The sequence below is a fragment of the Notothenia rossii genome (assembly GCF_949606895.1).
Source record: "Notothenia rossii genome assembly, chromosome: 11".
In the NCBI taxonomy this organism is placed as follows: domain Eukaryota; kingdom Metazoa; phylum Chordata; class Actinopteri; order Perciformes; family Nototheniidae; genus Notothenia; species Notothenia rossii.
This window is the reverse complement of record NC_136910.1, coordinates 40912238-40929291: the sequence shown is the minus strand read 5'-3', so window position 1 is coordinate 40929291 and position 17054 is coordinate 40912238. Positions and strand designations below refer to the sequence as shown.

Here is a 17054-nt window from a genome sequence, read left to right as displayed (position 1 = left end):
TGTTGTTGTTGTTGTTGTTGTTGCAGACATTTATTTATTACCCTTGAGAGAAAGCAAAAAGAAAGGGTTCAGAGCAAGGGGACAACTTGAAGTTATATATTTTTGAAATAAATAAAATATAAAGGGTAGTAAACACATCACGAAGCACAGAATAACATGTTGGAGACGCCCTGAATAAATACTGCCTAACCCACAAATAGAGGCGAAGAGAGTTGATTAAGAGATTAGTCGATCAACATACATTTAATTGGGAACTATTTTAGGCAAGTTCATCAGTTCAAGCCTCTCAGATGTGTTGCTTTTTTTGTTTTGTGGAAAGTTAGCAGAATAGTTTGGGATTTTGGTAGAACAAAGCAAGAACTTGCTTAGGTTATTGCTACTGAGGGTCTTGAACACGAGACGAAGAGAAGAACAACCTTCACACTGAGCCGCACCACTGTGATTGTTTTCCTGCCAACGTACAGTTTGGTGCTCGCTCAGGCCAGCAGACCCCTGCACTTCCTCTCTAATGTGTTCAAAGATTGTTGCGCCTTCTGTGTCCTCCCAGGGAGAACAGCTTGTAGTGTGATTACGTAATTGAAAAATGAATATTGTGCGTCACATCTTTTTTTTTTTTTATACCAAAACACGGGACAGCTTGCCGAGTTATGTGATTGAGTAATTAGGACCAGTTAATGCGGATGTTTGCGCACGCTTGTTCTTTCTAAGCAAGGATTTAAAAATACACACGAGGGGGGCATTTACCTGAAATCACACAGGAAAACGCAATTTAATACCAAAACATATTTAAGAAGGAAATTCTACAAGTTAACAGAAGTTGCACACATTAAAGGAAATGTAATTTATTTAGCTTTTAATGACAAGTTAAGCTGCAGAGGAACTAGGACAGCTAATAAACAAATGTGCATCTGTCCTTAATCTCTAATCGTTGTAATTTTCCCTGTGAGCACTGGTGCTGATGAGATGTCGAATCCTGTCCTTAGCAGCTTTACTTCCTGTTGTGCTCATAGTTACTCGTTGTATCAATAACAATCACTGCTGTGGGTGACGCAACACTGGGACGATGATGAAGCATTGATTGCCTTCCCCGTCACATAACTGGTCACATTCTTTTTGACGGGACTGTTGGAGCCACCATGTTGTGACGAAATGCTCCCAAGTTGTAAAACCCAACAAGCAGTCAAACACGGTCTAATTATAGAGATGTTTATAATACTTATGATCAGTTTAAATGCATGTGATAATAAAGTCTGAACTCACTCTAAGGGTGTACTTCTAAACATGAGATGAATATGCAGTATCTGATGTCCCTTTTTTCGCTACATCCAGAGTCTAATTATATTTAGAAACGCGGAAAAACTGAATACATATTCTGTTAGCCACATTTATTAAACTCCTGGGGATTGTAGAGAATAGGAAAAAAGTAGAAGCTGCATTTGCTGGTGTTAATACTGCAAAGACTCACTCTTCTCAAAGAACAGAGGCCAGCAAGAAATAACAGTTAGACAATGTGTGTATCTGGGAGAGTTCTTCACACGTTAAACATACTGTGAGAAATGACATGTTTATGTCAGTCTGTTGAAGAACTCCGTAAACCAATGAAAGAAATAAAGTACTGTACAGCATGTACTCCGCTGCTAAAATCATGATGCAGTGCAACAGACCTGCTCTTAGTCACTTTCTGTAATTGAAGGAAAAATAAAAACTCAAGGATTCAAACTAGTAATAATGCGGACGTCATTGCTGCATCATTCTTCGTCACTAAAGATCTCTCTTTGGTTCTCTCTCTCTGTCTACTAACAAAACCTGCTTGGGAAATGTTAGGACATGTAACACCTGCTTCCTCGATATATTGAATCACAGACAGGATTTATTTTGAGTTCAATTGGCTTTGATTCAGCAACCATTTGATAACATTTCTAGTCTTATACAAACCCTTTACAATTTCTCCTGTTTTAACCATTTAAACATATTCCTCATGCTCCGCATTGAATGAATACCTTCTGAATCAATAACCTCGTAAAAACTAATAACCATGTTTTTTAGGAAACTACAATATCAACCAACAATTTGTATCCGTTTATTTCTAAATTGACACAGCATCAATGATGTCTCACCCGGTTGAAATATAAGCTAATATAATTGAGGTATTAAATGTTATTTTTGTGTTGAATTTGAAAAGATTGCAATTTTCAAATAGCAAGAGCTACACTTTGTAGATGTAACTTTTACAATTGCTTTTAATGTATCACACCACTAAATGTATTGATACATTTGACCTCGAGCAGTTCATTTCAGAACTGTTGACAGTATCATAGGGTTTGGTCTGTTAAGATATCAAAACGTGTTTATTTTCAGACATCACTTAAGAGATCTTGTCTAATCAAATTTCATCCAGACACTTCATCTTTCACAACACTATGAACTACTGACACCAACACCTCCCTGTTATCAATTGCCCACAACTAATTCATCATAGGTAGTGACTCCTTATCAATTCACATATATATCCATTCTTTAAACAAGCAGGCAAGTAACTGTGGCAGATTGAAAACATGGTTGACATTTCACTGGGAGATTTTCACCTGCTCCTTTTTAGATTTCCATAAAAAAAGATGTGCTGTAATGTGTCTCACAATAGCGCCTTCATCTTATGCTCTATATAAGCAAACACCAGAAATGTGACACACAGAACAACAATATGTGACCTCAATTCCTAAGCCCTATATAAACTATACTACGATGGGATTATATGACATGCTCATGCCGGGTAGACAATCACCCAACACATAGAAGGACAAATAGGTAAAACGTGAAGTGAGTCACCCGGGCTTATCCCTTTTCATCTGGGGAAAACTACAATTCTCTGCTTTTCCATATGTCAACACAGACATCCTGCCGTGTTGCCCACCATCTCAACCACATGCTAAATGTGCACATGAAAGACACCTAAGGCTCATGAGCACACACATGGCATTTGTGCCCGTTACAAGGTTGGGTGGGTTTGTCCTTTGTGTGTAAATAGATTGTTCAGTGTGTTGTGTGCCAGTAAAACACAACACTCGCTACAATACTCCTCCTTTCGGTTTATATTGTGAAAAAAAAACGGTGGATATTTTTATATAGATAATAGTTTGAACCCTACAGTGTTATTGAAATTGCCAACCGGACTGTTTGTTATTAAAGCTGGCAAGTGTAATCATCACATATTTTGTAATCAGTCTTTGGAAGAATAAACTAATCAGCATAGAGATGAGAATTGGTGAGTCATCCAGGCCAGAAGATTAGCTGTAAATGTTCTCATTCATCCCAGTTGATGAACAGCGTGGAGTCGAGCAGAAATGCCGTGACAAAAGGAGGCACAAGCGTGTGCTATATGACAGTGTGGTATGTGGAACTATGTCAGCCAGCGGAAAAAGACGGGGATTAGTTCCTTTTTTCTCGAGGTTTCATATTTCTTTCACTGTTTTGGGTGAGATATGGCTTCTGTACGGACCGCCTCCTCAGCATTATTTTGTTCACAGGAGGTGAGGTTATTGGAGGAGTCAGCATCTTGTCTGGAGAGAGGTGTCACATTTGTCTCCAGATAGGAAGTCACAGGGATTACAAATGTAACCTCGATAGGCCTGTTTTGGTTGCTAACGATGTCTCCGTGAAAAAGAAAAGGCATACGTTTGACGTGTACTGTATTAATGAGGAGTCTAAATCCTGCTCTGACTCCGAGACAATACTTTTCCTGAGGCTAAGACTAAGAAAAAGCCATTCATTTTTTATGTACTATTCAAAATACATACAAAGCACCTCAGTTGGAAATCAGGGTTCATTATATTTTCATTGCATAGTAAAGAAGCAAAAGTCGTTTTTTTAATTCTCACAGACTTACACAAAGACCAGGTACGCTCACTTAGTACATGTCCATCCCTCATAATAAATACTTCACTCTCCCTCTAGCATTTCGTCAAAAACTAATGAGCGATAGGTGGAGTCATAGAAGCTGATCTCGAGCGGCAGAATAGCACTTTTATCTGGCTGCGTCTCTGCGTGTTTCCCAGTCGGCAGCGACCGATCAGGTTCTTTTCAAACATCTTACTCTGAGTAACAAGTCCACGATGAATTGGCTTCTGATAAACACAGCTGGACACATTATTGGATAATAGAGGCTTCATGAACCGACTGGAGATGAAGATGACTCGTCAAAGCCTCACAAGACGACGTTCTCACTTTGAGCGGGGAACACATGCGGTGAACGTTAAGAGGAATCACCCTCACCCAGCAATTCCCTTCGTTTGTAGCAAAGAGCAGTAGCGACTAACTACTGTGCATTTTCCTCTAGGAAGACAGTTGATATGTTACATGACTGTCTGCTTCATGTGTATGTGGTACTGTACCTTATCATTTCTGTTCCCCTGCCTCCAATGAACTGAATCCTCCTTACAACACTTATAACTATCAAACCTGAGAGCGAAAGAGGGGGAACAACGATATCGCTGTGGTGGTTGCCCAGAGCTTTAAGGGAAACCATTTCTCCGACGTGTAAATAATGCAAGTTATTTTGGAGTACTTGAAAGCATGAGCTGTTTCGCTCCCTTTGGCAAATATGGGAAATAAATAAAGCCAGGTCCAGGCAAATAGGGTGTTCAAAGATTGAATGAAAGAAGAGAGGAAGACAAAAGACAGGTAGAAAGTTCAGCCACCCAGCGAGGGCATTAGCTGTGAGGCATGAAGAGTGTGTATGGCACAGTGTTTGATAGAGATTCAGTGATACATCAAAGGAAAGTCTATCCATGCTTCCTGCTGGAGAGCCTTCCTCCCCTGCCTTGCCTTGCAGTAACTCCCCCACCCCCCTCTCTGTCTCTCCCTTTCTCCCGCCTTTTTGCCTCTGTCTCTTTCTTCGACCTTGCAGAACGTTTCCTGGGGTAAGCAGTACTCTTATGCCCTCTTCAAAGCCATGAGCCACATGCTGTGCATCGGGTATGGCGCCCGGGCCCCGGTCAGCATGTCCGACCTGTGGATCACCATGCTGAGTATGATCGTAGGGGCCACGTGCTACGCCATGTTTGTGGGCCACGCCACAGCTCTGATTCAATCACTGGACTCATCGCGCAGGCAATACCAGGAGAAGGTAAGCACCAAACAGTCATGTTATACCATGAGACACCTGATATGTGAACAAGATTGGGTTTATATGATATTGGATGTACTCTGAGACGGTACAGTAAGCATGTCACTTATATTAGTGTTACGTTCCCTCCTAAACTAGGGGTACAAAGGGAAGTAACAAAATAAAAAAACAACCGGGCGAGAGAAAAAGGAGAGGAAACTGACTGCTGAAGCCACAAAGTGATGCTTTAATTAATAAAAAAGAAAAGAGGCTCACCACCAGCCAATTTGCAAAACCAACTTAAAGTAACTAAGAACAACTTCCTTCTAAAAGAAAGTGACTAAATTAAACAATACACAAAAAGGTAAACTGGAGCACATCTCCTAACAAGTCACAAAAACACAGGCCTCACACAGAGACAGAGACAGAGACAGAGACAGAGACAGAGACATGCTGCACACATGCAGCCAGAGGAGAAGGAGAGAGGCCACTGCAGCCTTCCTCAGGTCCTTTAACGAGGCCCTGATTGGGGATTGGGAGCACCTGGGGGAGAGGCTGCACCTGGAGACAATCAGGGAGAGAGAGAAACACACACAAAAGCACACACACACAAGCACCAACTGCGGCACGTAACAATTAGCCTAACTCAAGTTGATCTTATTAAAACCCTTGGTCATTGCAGGAACTTCACCTTGTACATCCAATCACACATTTCTAAAGTTCAAGCACTCATAAATCTCCTTCTCTTAGAGGCTCTGGATAAATCCACAGTTGCTAACACTCCTTTTGGTTTTGCTAATGGTAGCTAACGTAGCTTGATAGCTAGCAAAGGTTTTCCCCCCACCCTCTGGTGCTCCCCTGTTCTACCTGTCTCATGCTCGTTTTTTTCGTCTTTTTCTAATAACGGTACATGTGTTAAATGTAGTATAGTTGCTTGGTTGGAGGCAGGAATTGAAGCGATAGAAGTGTGGCTCCGCGCCTTATAAAGTCACTCGTTAGCTACAGTTAGCAAGCCCCCAGTAGCCGGTGTGGAGATAGAGCTAGTGTATGTTATGTAGAAGAACATATCTTTAATGTTTTCTTGCTTCAAGGTAAGCAACACTAATAACAAGCGTGATGGTCTTAAAGTATCTGGGAGTTTTGATCTTTTGGGCTGAATTTCCTTCTCAATTTAGCAAAAATTGATGTCTTCTCTCAGTGCCCTCATGGACCAATGGGCTCTCACAGGTCACAATGGTTGGAGCCATGAAAAGGAAAAAGGATTTTCTTCCCCAAACCGATCCCATAAGGCCAACGGGGTGAGGAGGTCCGTGGCCTGACTTGCCACCTCATCGTCCCTCCGCTGCCAGCGAACACATTTTATTCTTTCGTTTCATTGCAGTCCCAACTACATTCGTTTTTTTGCAACAAATTTTTTTTCGTGTAGAAGGTGATTATCCAGCATTTCATCCGAGCCACCATCTGTGATCCCGCTGAGGGGCCTGGGCAATTCCCAGAACACACGGCCATGACTGATGCGCTCTGTGTTCGCTCGCACGCAAGAACATCACTTTAACTCACAAAAGTTTTCCTTCGCTTACTCTGCAGAACTCAATGTACGTACAGCATTGTAGTTCGGGGGATTAAAGTCTTCTATTTTCTTGATCCACTTAAGGACATAACTCTTCATTTCAATCATATCTGACCTTGAATTTCTTTGTTGAACTAGATTATGTAAACAGACGGAAAGATTAATATGCGATGTATGCTGATATTTCTATTACATATGAATAATATGTCAACAGAAACAATATTTCATGTCATTTACTGTAAGTGAAAATGGAATAAACAGAAATTGGGAATGCTCTGGAGTTGCAAAAAGAGTCATATAATTATTATTTATACAATGTGCATTAGAGCTTAAAGGACAATTACATTTTTACGGAAGAAAACCTACTGTTTTCCAATTAATAACAAATTAACCGTAAGTGTCTTTTAAAGCAACAATACAAAACTCACTCTCTAATATTTGGTGGTTTTGGACTATTTGTACAGAAAACAAAATTGTGATTTTTAACAATTGTCTGACACTTAATAGGCCGATGACATATCAAGGAAATGCAAATTAGTGCGTACTAACTATTATTTTCATGATCCAATTATTTGCTGACTATTTTCTCAGTTTAAAGTGTTGGCTGTAAAATGGTTATCATTACTCCTAGGAGTGTTACCATAAATGACAAAGGAAAGCAGCAGCATTTCAGTGAATGTTAAAAACAAATTCTTGAAAAATGATTTTAAAATGTTTCTGTTAACCACCTTATCGATGAATCAACCATATTTCTCAGCTTTTAAGCAATTTAAATGATACGTAAAGAATAATTGTTAGTTGAAGGCCAATTGCTTTTATTAAAGTATGTTCACAGACACACCTAAAGGCAGGAAAGTACTCATCAATTATTCTGCAGGATGTTGTAGCCATGATTCTTATCAGTGCATCAGCAGAGTCACCTTGGCTGTGACTACAACAGGACATGCTAAAATACCTTTTCATTACCGCGCACATAAAAGCATTTAGCCGCTATCTATTCATTCTAAAAGGATGGCCTGACCTTGCCATCTGCTTCCATGGTCAATGAAAATCCAGAGAAACAACGGCTCTGTGATTGCTCTGACGTTTTTGGTGCAGTGTTGCAGTGTTGTTATACATGGCACTTAAAATTCATCATTAGGTGCACAAGCTTTTATTCCTTTATGTAAAACACAATACTAATTGCTGCAGTGTCATTATAATACAAAGCCACAGACAACCAAAAACAAAAGAAAGGAAAAGGTGGAAATTCCACATAACGAGAGTCTAGTCAACATCACGCTAAAGAAGTTAAATTAAATGGGATCATGAGTCCTAATTATTCAGTGTCATCATCCTTTAAAAGATAGCAATATGGAAAAAGGCCATCCTTACACTAATAATCTGCATGTCTTTTTTTATTCAGGTATGGATTGACAGCAGAACTGATATCAGATCAGAAAATAAAAAGCCCTTTTCCGTAAAACACCGCTATCTAACACCAAATCTAATTCCCAACATGGAGCCAATTTCCTTATAAGCGGGAATTTATCATAATTGAAAACGTGGTTATATGTTTGATCGTTGCAAGATTAACCGATGTCAGAGCACATTTATAAAAAAATGTATGGCTGAGGGTCGCCGGTGGCAAACAAGTCAGCGGTTGGAAGTCACTGTTTGAGTTAGTGACATGTGTCTTTCTCAGTATGTGATGTACATCTGCTTCACAGCAAATCGGCTTAATCTACATCCCACTTTGGCCTTTCGACTTCCCCCAGGGCATCAAACTGACAACATGGAAGCTGCGAATGCCATGTTTGCAGTATCAGAGCCCCAGTGTGTAGCCAGAGTCTGCTCGGGCTGATTTGCTGCATGGCTGTGCATATCAGTGGAGCAGGCTGAGGAGCAGCAGGGATGGGTTCAGGGGACTCAGCCTGTAGACATTACATCTATCGCTGCCACAGCCGAGGGGGGGCGGTAACACGCAGAGAGGGATGTTGGTGTGAGTTTAGACATCAGCTAAGGACATATGAGGTTGATGAGAAGATGACAAGGGAAGGGAAAGACTCATGTAAGTTATTATTTCAATCAGAAGAGAGTTTTTTCTGATTGAAGAATATGTATTGACCCGAGCAAAAAGATCGAATTAGGAAGTCTCTGGCATTTAGACCCCATCGTAATATGATGTATCTTCACAGGGAGGTGCAGCCGTAGGTAGAATATCCCCCCAGGGGTCCAGACATGGGTGGTGATGTTGATAGGATAAAGAGTATAGATGCAGATTTGGTGAGGAGTGAACTTGTGATGAGCTTTACCTGGGCACTGGAGGTGGAGGGGATGGATGAGGGTCGCCTGAAATGACAGCTGATCACAGGGAAGAGAAGGACATATTTAAGGTTTAACTGCAGCACAATGATTGGCTATTCGTGGCAAAAGGTTAACGCCAACACAGGCCTATTAGAGGCAGCTGGGAGAAAGAATGAGTAACGTAGGTACTCTTCCGGATTGAACTTGCACAAAGCTTGATTATTGTCGACACGATGAACTACAATAAAAACTACTTCATGATGAAAGAAAGGAAGGCTTTCATTGAAAAGATGTAAGGAAACAAAATGAGAGAAACTGAGAAAGATACAGGGGGAATCAGAGGAATGGTGGGGAGGGTGGAAGGAAATGCAATGTAAAGCAAGACATGCCTGCTGTGAGTCTTCAGAGCTGAGTCACTGTAAGCCTGCAGACATCAGCTGTAGGGCTTTGTGTGAAGACATATATAATCACTGCCTTATTTCACAATGAGTGTAATATAAACTATATTGCCTGTCAGCACTAAGATTTTTTAAATAATAGCCTGACATTCAACAAGTTAAATGTGCAGCCGTTTATGTCATTAATATTTCAAAAAGGCTCTTATGAAACAGTAAATACTATACTATAAGCATTTGCATTGTAGAGAAGCAAAAATGCTGTCTGGGATTAGTTCCACATTTTTGGGAGATTTGCTTATTCATGTTAGATGAAAAGATACATATTTACCGCCCAGACATGAGGACCATCAATTTCTCATTACCACTCGTCAAGATTTCCATTTATTTCTTCATCCTTATTTTTTCCCGTAATGGTTTTTGAAATTGGACTACTGAAATTAAGTGTCAGAACATTTCTGCAAACAGGAAATGGCTATTTTCTAATCCAGAGATACAAACACATTTGGTTGTTCCCTAGATGACATAAATAGGTTAAAAAATAAAATTCTCACTAGGTCTCTTTAAAAACACATTTATCAAGATGCACTCTTTGCAGAACAGATGACAAGTGATATTTAATATTTCCATGGATATTATTTCTTGCAGATAAAAAAAGTGCCCCTCTGACTGTATTATATCAACAGGAAGGCTGACAGTGCCACTGGCAAGAACAGAAGTGGGTTAATTTGGTACTAAATGGTTCACCCCATTGTGAGTGTAGTACTGACTATCTCTAGAGAGAGAGAGAATATGAGGCACAGTGAGAGACATGGAGGAATGTAGTCAGCATTTATCTAAATTTCTCCATTAAAACGTATGACTGGATAATTAACCAATACAATTACACATTTGGGAATATATCAAACCACCTTCTCCAGTTCCTCTGGAGCAGGGCTGACAAACTCAATTTCACATTAGCATTATGGTTGCACTTAAAGGGCCTGTTGTAACTTTAAGACTATTCAAATATACATATATAAAATAATGTATTATATTACATTATTGCCTCTGCATTGGATTATTATCGGATAGGGTAATAACTTCATAATTAACTACGTCTGAAAGCAGAAGTCTAGGGCAAATAATTGACAATAATTGCAAGTCTCTTCAGTGTGCATGTCACAAAATTAGATGCATTGTGGGACATGTAGTTTATGGGCAACGGGCTTCTGTACAGCGGCATGTAACCGTATAATAAACATATTATATTCTTTCAGAGCTCTTGCGGGCCACATACAGTGAGGTTGCGGGCTGTGTTTACCCGCAGGCCTTGAATTTGACACCCCTGCTCTGGAGGGAACTTTGGGATTTAAGCCTTTGCAGACCATTTACATGCCCAAAATACTATACAACATACTACAGGCAAGAGATAACCCAAAAAAGCATAATAGGGCCCCTTTAAAGAGATGAGAAGCGTCGTCTCTATCACTGAAAAATCATATATTGTGCAGCATTTCTGCACCACCGTGGCCATAGAGCCTGACACTGGACTAGACTACCATCCTCTCAGCTACTGCTGGCTCTCACCCACTGCTCCACTGTGATTACAAGAGGCAGTGTGAGAGACGGTGTTTATTTTCAGTGTGTCAGGGCCTTGGACCTGCTGGGAGGATTGTTTTCACGGCCCTGGCTCTGTCTGTGGAAAACCTGTGTGAAAAAAACCGAGACTGATGAAAATAGATGAGCCGTATGAGTATGTTATCTTTATTTTCTCTCATTTGGGTCAATACTCACCTTCAGGTTAATGTGTACAGATTTTTATTTCCCAAACGAATTACCAGAAACAGGACGTTCTTACATCTTTGTTACTGGCAGAATTGCACAAATGGAAAAGTCATGCGTCCAGCCATGCATGTGCAGCAAGAAAAAAAAAGTAGAGTCACAGGCCATCTGGCTCTCTGATAGAGAGGACACAAAGTATCTCATCCTTTCTTTCATCTGTGTCCTCCATCCCTCTGCCTTTCTTCTTCTGGCCTGTGTAGTGTACTGTGAGTAACAACAATAACAGCAACGGTTTTGATATCATTATACATTTTTATTTATTTCTTATTTGAATCCAATCCTTTGAGATTCAACCTCTAAATCCGGAGAACTGAAACTCGTTGCAGTGCAATTAGTTTCTAAAGCACAACTAGCAACTAACTAACCACAACATTATTTAACCAGGGATTTAAATTAAATTAAATATACTCTTTAATAGGAATATCATAACAACTGCTAATTTTGCATAAATAGTTACATTCTTATAATGTAGAAAATACTGCTTTGATTCATTTTGATATCTTACCTTGCAGTATGAATTAGTACAAGAAACTACAAAAAACATACGAATATTGAATATTTAAGAATCATAACTAAAATGGTGTATTAATTATTTCAAGCCAGAAATTGCTACAATTATTTCATATTATTTTATTATCATTTTGAAATGTAATTTTGATATTGATTTGTTTTAAATAATTGTGAATACATGAAGTTAGCTAAAACATTTATAATCAATAAACTGTCATGAAAAGCCATTTAACTTCTTGTAGGGAAGGCAAGTTAAAAGGTGCTTTCAATACATTTTAACTTAAAAAGAAAAATGATTTACAGACAATAAAGAGAGAGAATCTCTTTGGCGTCACCTTGGCAGGTGCAACACATCATTACTGTAATCTGTGCTGCTCAAATGCTCAGAATGAAACATCTTACAACAAAAATATTCAAGAAAAATCATGCAAAAATGATCAGTCCTACATTCTGTGCTGCTGGTTTGCTGTCTATGCAGCTCTAAATCTCTCCAGGATATCAGGTATGCCTTGCTAGTTCACATCAGATCATAGCTCGGCTGCCTATTAGGACCCGGCTTCCTGCATGGGGGAGATAATAGGAAGTGCCCTGACAAAGCCCGGGGTCTGTACTTGTTCTTACCTTCATCACCTGCCTCCCTCGTTCTGTCTCTGCCTTCCCCCACACAGAACCAGGACATGGCACTGTGAGAGCACGGCTTGTCCTCAATACCGAGACACAAATACACACTCTGTGACAACCACACTCTTGTAGACTTTGTTGTTTATTCAAGGTGTTCTCTGCTTGTTTGTATTGCTTATTAGCACTAGGATAGTTGGTGTACATATTTATGCAGCAACTGATTTCCATCTGCTTTTCTTTGTCTCCCCAGTACAAACAAGTGGAGCAATACATGTCCTTCCACAAGCTTCCAGCAGACATGCGGCAGAAAATCCACGACTACTATGAGCATCGCTACCAAGGCAAAATCTTTGATGAGGACAACATCCTGAGTGAACTCAACGACCCTCTGAAGGAGGTGAGACATATTCTCTCTTAAGACCTTAAACTGAATGGATTTATTAGTTTTCTTCCTTAGCAACATGCTTTTAAGAGTGTCCGTTTGATGGTTTTATATTTGGAACACACACTTCCAAACTCAAATAATAAAACACAATCTTGACAGTTGAGCTGTCACAGTGGTTTCTGTTTAGCAACATGAATGAGTTTATTCCCTGAAGATGAAGAGTACATTTTCATTTGGAGATGAAACTGAAATACCAACACCTGTCATTTCATTTTACAAGGTCAAAGGAGAAAGAAAAAAGCAAAACAGATTTTCCTAAGCATCCTGGGTGAACCCACACTGAGCATTTGTCAACATGATGAAAAAAATCTGCATAGAAACATTACCTAGATACACAGCTTGAGAATTAACTGAGGATATTATTCACACAAAAGCAGTAATTAGAAAGAATGGTGCTCTTTATTACAGAGTCTGTGTTAAGTTTTAAGTTTCTGTCTGACCTCCTCGTATCAGCAGATTACACGGGTAATTACACAGAGGCATATGGGAGAGGAGAAGACTAAAAACCAAAGCAAGCGTAGGAGTCGTGACCATCTTTCATGCAGCCCCATTAAGTCAGAGCGTAGTAGTGTGGGGAGCTGCTGCACGACCCCAGATACTCACAGGGAGGTGCAGGGATTTAAAGGTATGACTCTCTAGACCAAAACGTCCACAGTACATAGCAGACGAAACCTGCCTAGAGACAGTACCACACAATTAAAAGTTATGCTTATGACACAGACAAGGAAAATCTAACTGATTAAAAAACAGAGCAAATAAACTAGTTTACATTATGATGCAGGTGACTGTAAGGATACAGAGAATACACATACAACTTTATAGAGTGAGAATGTTTTATATCGTCCAAAGTTTTATATTTTTTCAAGAAACCCAATTCAAAACAAAATGATAGAGGCACTTGAAGAGTGGACTCAGTTACCAAGGCAGTTAGGACTAATGAAAAATAATGTGTGTATGTATCACCCACGTGATTTGTGTTTGTATTTATTTATTTAAGAAAGGACAATGCACATTAATTAACATGGGCACTTGAGTCCATCATGTAAACATGCCAGATTTAGCCATCGAGGCTAATTTCCATCTGCAGGTTGATGTCATTAAAAATAAAACACATGTGAGCAAAAATAAGCACAGAAAGACATGATTTGGATCCTCTCTAAAATGAAATAGTTTCTTCTTGGCCCAGTCAAAACAGTTCCACTGAGTTTCTTGAAAATTGGACCAGTAGTTTTTCTGTAGTCCTGCTGACAAACAGTCGAACTCTTGGCGGAGGTAATCAAAATCGGCTTACAACAAGTGTGGCTTAGAGCATGTCAGAGCAGTGAGTGAAACAAAGAAAGGAAAACACTCAATTACTAACACCCTGTGTTACAGCCAGGCTTCACCTTGATCACTTTATTTTCTACCTACACACCTCTCTTCACCTCTTGCTCTCTTCTCATCCTTTTGAAAGGAAGTTGAGTAATGCCAACCTTCAAGAGAGTTCCAATGCCACCTTTCATAATGAGCTTGTTTTTGCCAAGTCCTATTTAAATCATATTACTCTAAAAGCCGTTGTACACTTTACAAACAGTAACAAATTATAGCTTACTCTGTTAGATGTATCTTAATTTGTCAGTGCTGCACCTCTCTGTTTTGCAGGGCTCTACCCACTTAGCCTCTGTAGTAAAGTGGCTAAAAGGAAAGGAGCAGTTAGGTTTGTTTTTCAGTCTCTGCATCCCTTTTCTGGATCCCAGTCCCCAACCATTTAGCAGCTAGAAATCAATCAATGCAGCTCAGTGCCAGGCCCTTTCCAGGTAGACCCACTGGGGCTGGGCTTGCTGAGTCGGGCTGATTGCCGGCACAATTTTGGGGGAGCTGACTTATGGGTCAATTTGGGATCAGAATCAGCTCCACTTACCAGCACTCAGACTCGCTTTGGACCAAAAAGGAGGGCCCATGAAATCAGCCTGAGTGTACTTTAACTGATTCTGGCATGTCATTTATCACACGTCCTGCATGAGGAAACCAGGTGCGCAGGATTGAGACTGCTCGAGCAATTATGACTACCTGATATTCCCGTGACAACTCTGCTTCAGTGGATAAAACAGCTCTGGGTTTGGTGTGTAGGTCACAGGTAATGAGTCATTAGTGAATCGTGCTGTTCTAAAGCTATGGACAAGGGTAGGAATAATTTAGAATGTGTCTGCTGAGACGTGAGTCTTAACATGAGTGGGGTTCTTTTATTATATATTTAGGCCCATTACCGTACCTATAAATTCCTTCCAAGAACACTTTACTTGTTGTATTCGTTTGTTAATGAAAATCAATTCACACTTGTTTGCCCCAGGTTATCCATCACATTGAGCAGTTGGTTGCTTTGCTGCAGCTTTGGGCTGAAACCACTTACAAAAGTCTCCTTGGTGTTGCATTCAAGGTCGCTCCTGCGTCCAATAAGTGATTGTTTGCTGCCAAAAAGCGTTTAATTGATAGGCTCTAGTATTGAATAATCTGGTCAACAGTGACGCACCAGCGGACAAAAACTCAAAGAAAAGGAAATAAAGATGTCTTTGCATTAAATGATTTGCAATTCAATCGCTATTTCTCAGATATTAATGTCCATTTATGCAGGAAAAAGGTCCTGCTCACTACTGTATTACCACAAAACGTTTTAATTTTCTGCTAGAGCATTATCAGAGTAACAAAACCAATTTAATAAAATGTACATCATGTATATACTGTAGTGTTAAACCATCTGAAAATAAGTGCAGTTTTTCATCAAAGACTGTAATATAATATAACTGGCTAACTGTTTTGCTGTTCTCCCCACCTTCGCTGCTTTTCTTTTCCAGTGTCTCACTTTCTTTTATTCTCTGCCATATGACACATCTTTAAATAGGCATAGCCAAAGATTGTTTCCCCAAGAGGACTCCTGGCTAGGCATGAAAATTGCTTACAATCTAATTCATTAGTTCTGGTGCATGATTGAGGTCAGAGCCCCCTGGCATTAGCCGACACCGGCATCTGAAGCTCAGCTAACATCTCTTTTGCGAGCGTCCCAGAGATTGGTTATCCCTCTGTCAGTGTCCTGTTGTCACTGGAGGAGAGTTATCCCTCATGGGGGGTCAACCAACACACCAACGCATATGCCAAGTGCCCCGACTTTCCATCTGCACAGCAACAGAGATGTGTGGGTAAACAGACAACAAGCTCCTAATCTCCTGCTGGGTCCGAGGGGACAGGATGAGACCGGAGAGATGGCCTGCGGCCGACACCAGAGGGCAAACTCATCAGGATATGAAACGCGTGCCAAAAAGTTTCTTCTCAAGAGTGATGGGGAGTGCTTTAGGAGTATTAGGGATAAAGCAGCAATATGCATCCAAATTATGCTGGTAGAGATGAAGGATTTGTGCTGGGTTTTTGTATAAGACTAACAAGTTGTACGAGGAATCTATTGAAATATAATTCTTAGTTTTTTTCTCCTCCAGGAAATTGTCAACTTTAACTGCCGTAAGCTCGTGGCCACCATGCCTTTGTTTGCCAACGCGGACCCCAACTTCGTGACGGGGATGCTGAGCAAGTTAAAGTTCGAAGTCTTTCAACCAAACGACTACATCATCCGGGAAGGCACGGTGGGGAAGAAGATGTACTTCATTCAACATGGTGTTGCGAGTGTCATCACCAAGTTCAGCAAGGAGATGAAGCTGACGGATGGATCCTACTTTGGAGGTCAGAACAAAAACTTAACAATTTGGAATTAAATTTGAATTATTTATTTTTCAAAGATTTCCACATGAAAATGCAAATATGAATTATATATGTGGGTCCTGCCATGCAAGAGCGCCATACTTACACAGTCACGCATGCATTCCCACTGTGTACGGTTATATATTGAGGCACGAGTCTAGCCTGAGGTCTTGCGTTTGATGCTGTTCGAAGTTCACTTATTGTAGATGTAGATTCTCATTAACCAGTGTTGGACGTTAGTCAGCTTCTGCCTTTACGTAACCACTCATCTGGTCGATGGAATAGGCCAAGGCGTGGATCAGGCATCCCTTTAGGACATACAGAAGATCCTCCCCCATCCTCACACACAAACACACACACTAACATACGCACACACATGCTCATGGATAAACTCTTCTACCCCTCCATAGGTTCCTTCTGCATACACTTGGCACTGAAAAGAGCAGCCAGTCGTTTCCTTTGTGTTAAACTCAGCAGCTATTCTCTTGTTCTGTTCTCCTTTCTCTGGGTGCCACTCCCATCTGCTCTCAAAAACATCACAGATATCATAACATTTTTTATTTTAAATAATGTAAT

The 17054-nt window shown here is 40.3% G+C and overlaps 1 protein-coding gene across 1 annotated transcript in view; it reads left to right on the top strand.

The window, feature by feature from the left end:
- The window catches only part of hcn1 (hyperpolarization activated cyclic nucleotide-gated potassium channel 1), a 65857-nt gene that overhangs the window by 31177 nt on the left and 17626 nt on the right, over positions 1–17054 (top strand). Inside the window, exons 4-6 of the mRNA XM_079659826.1 lie at positions 4904–5122; positions 12558–12704; positions 16220–16460. Of these exons, the coding sequence (XP_079515952.1) occupies positions 4904–5122; positions 12558–12704; positions 16220–16460 (607 nt within the window). The remainder of the gene's footprint in view (positions 1–4903; positions 5123–12557; positions 12705–16219; positions 16461–17054) is intronic.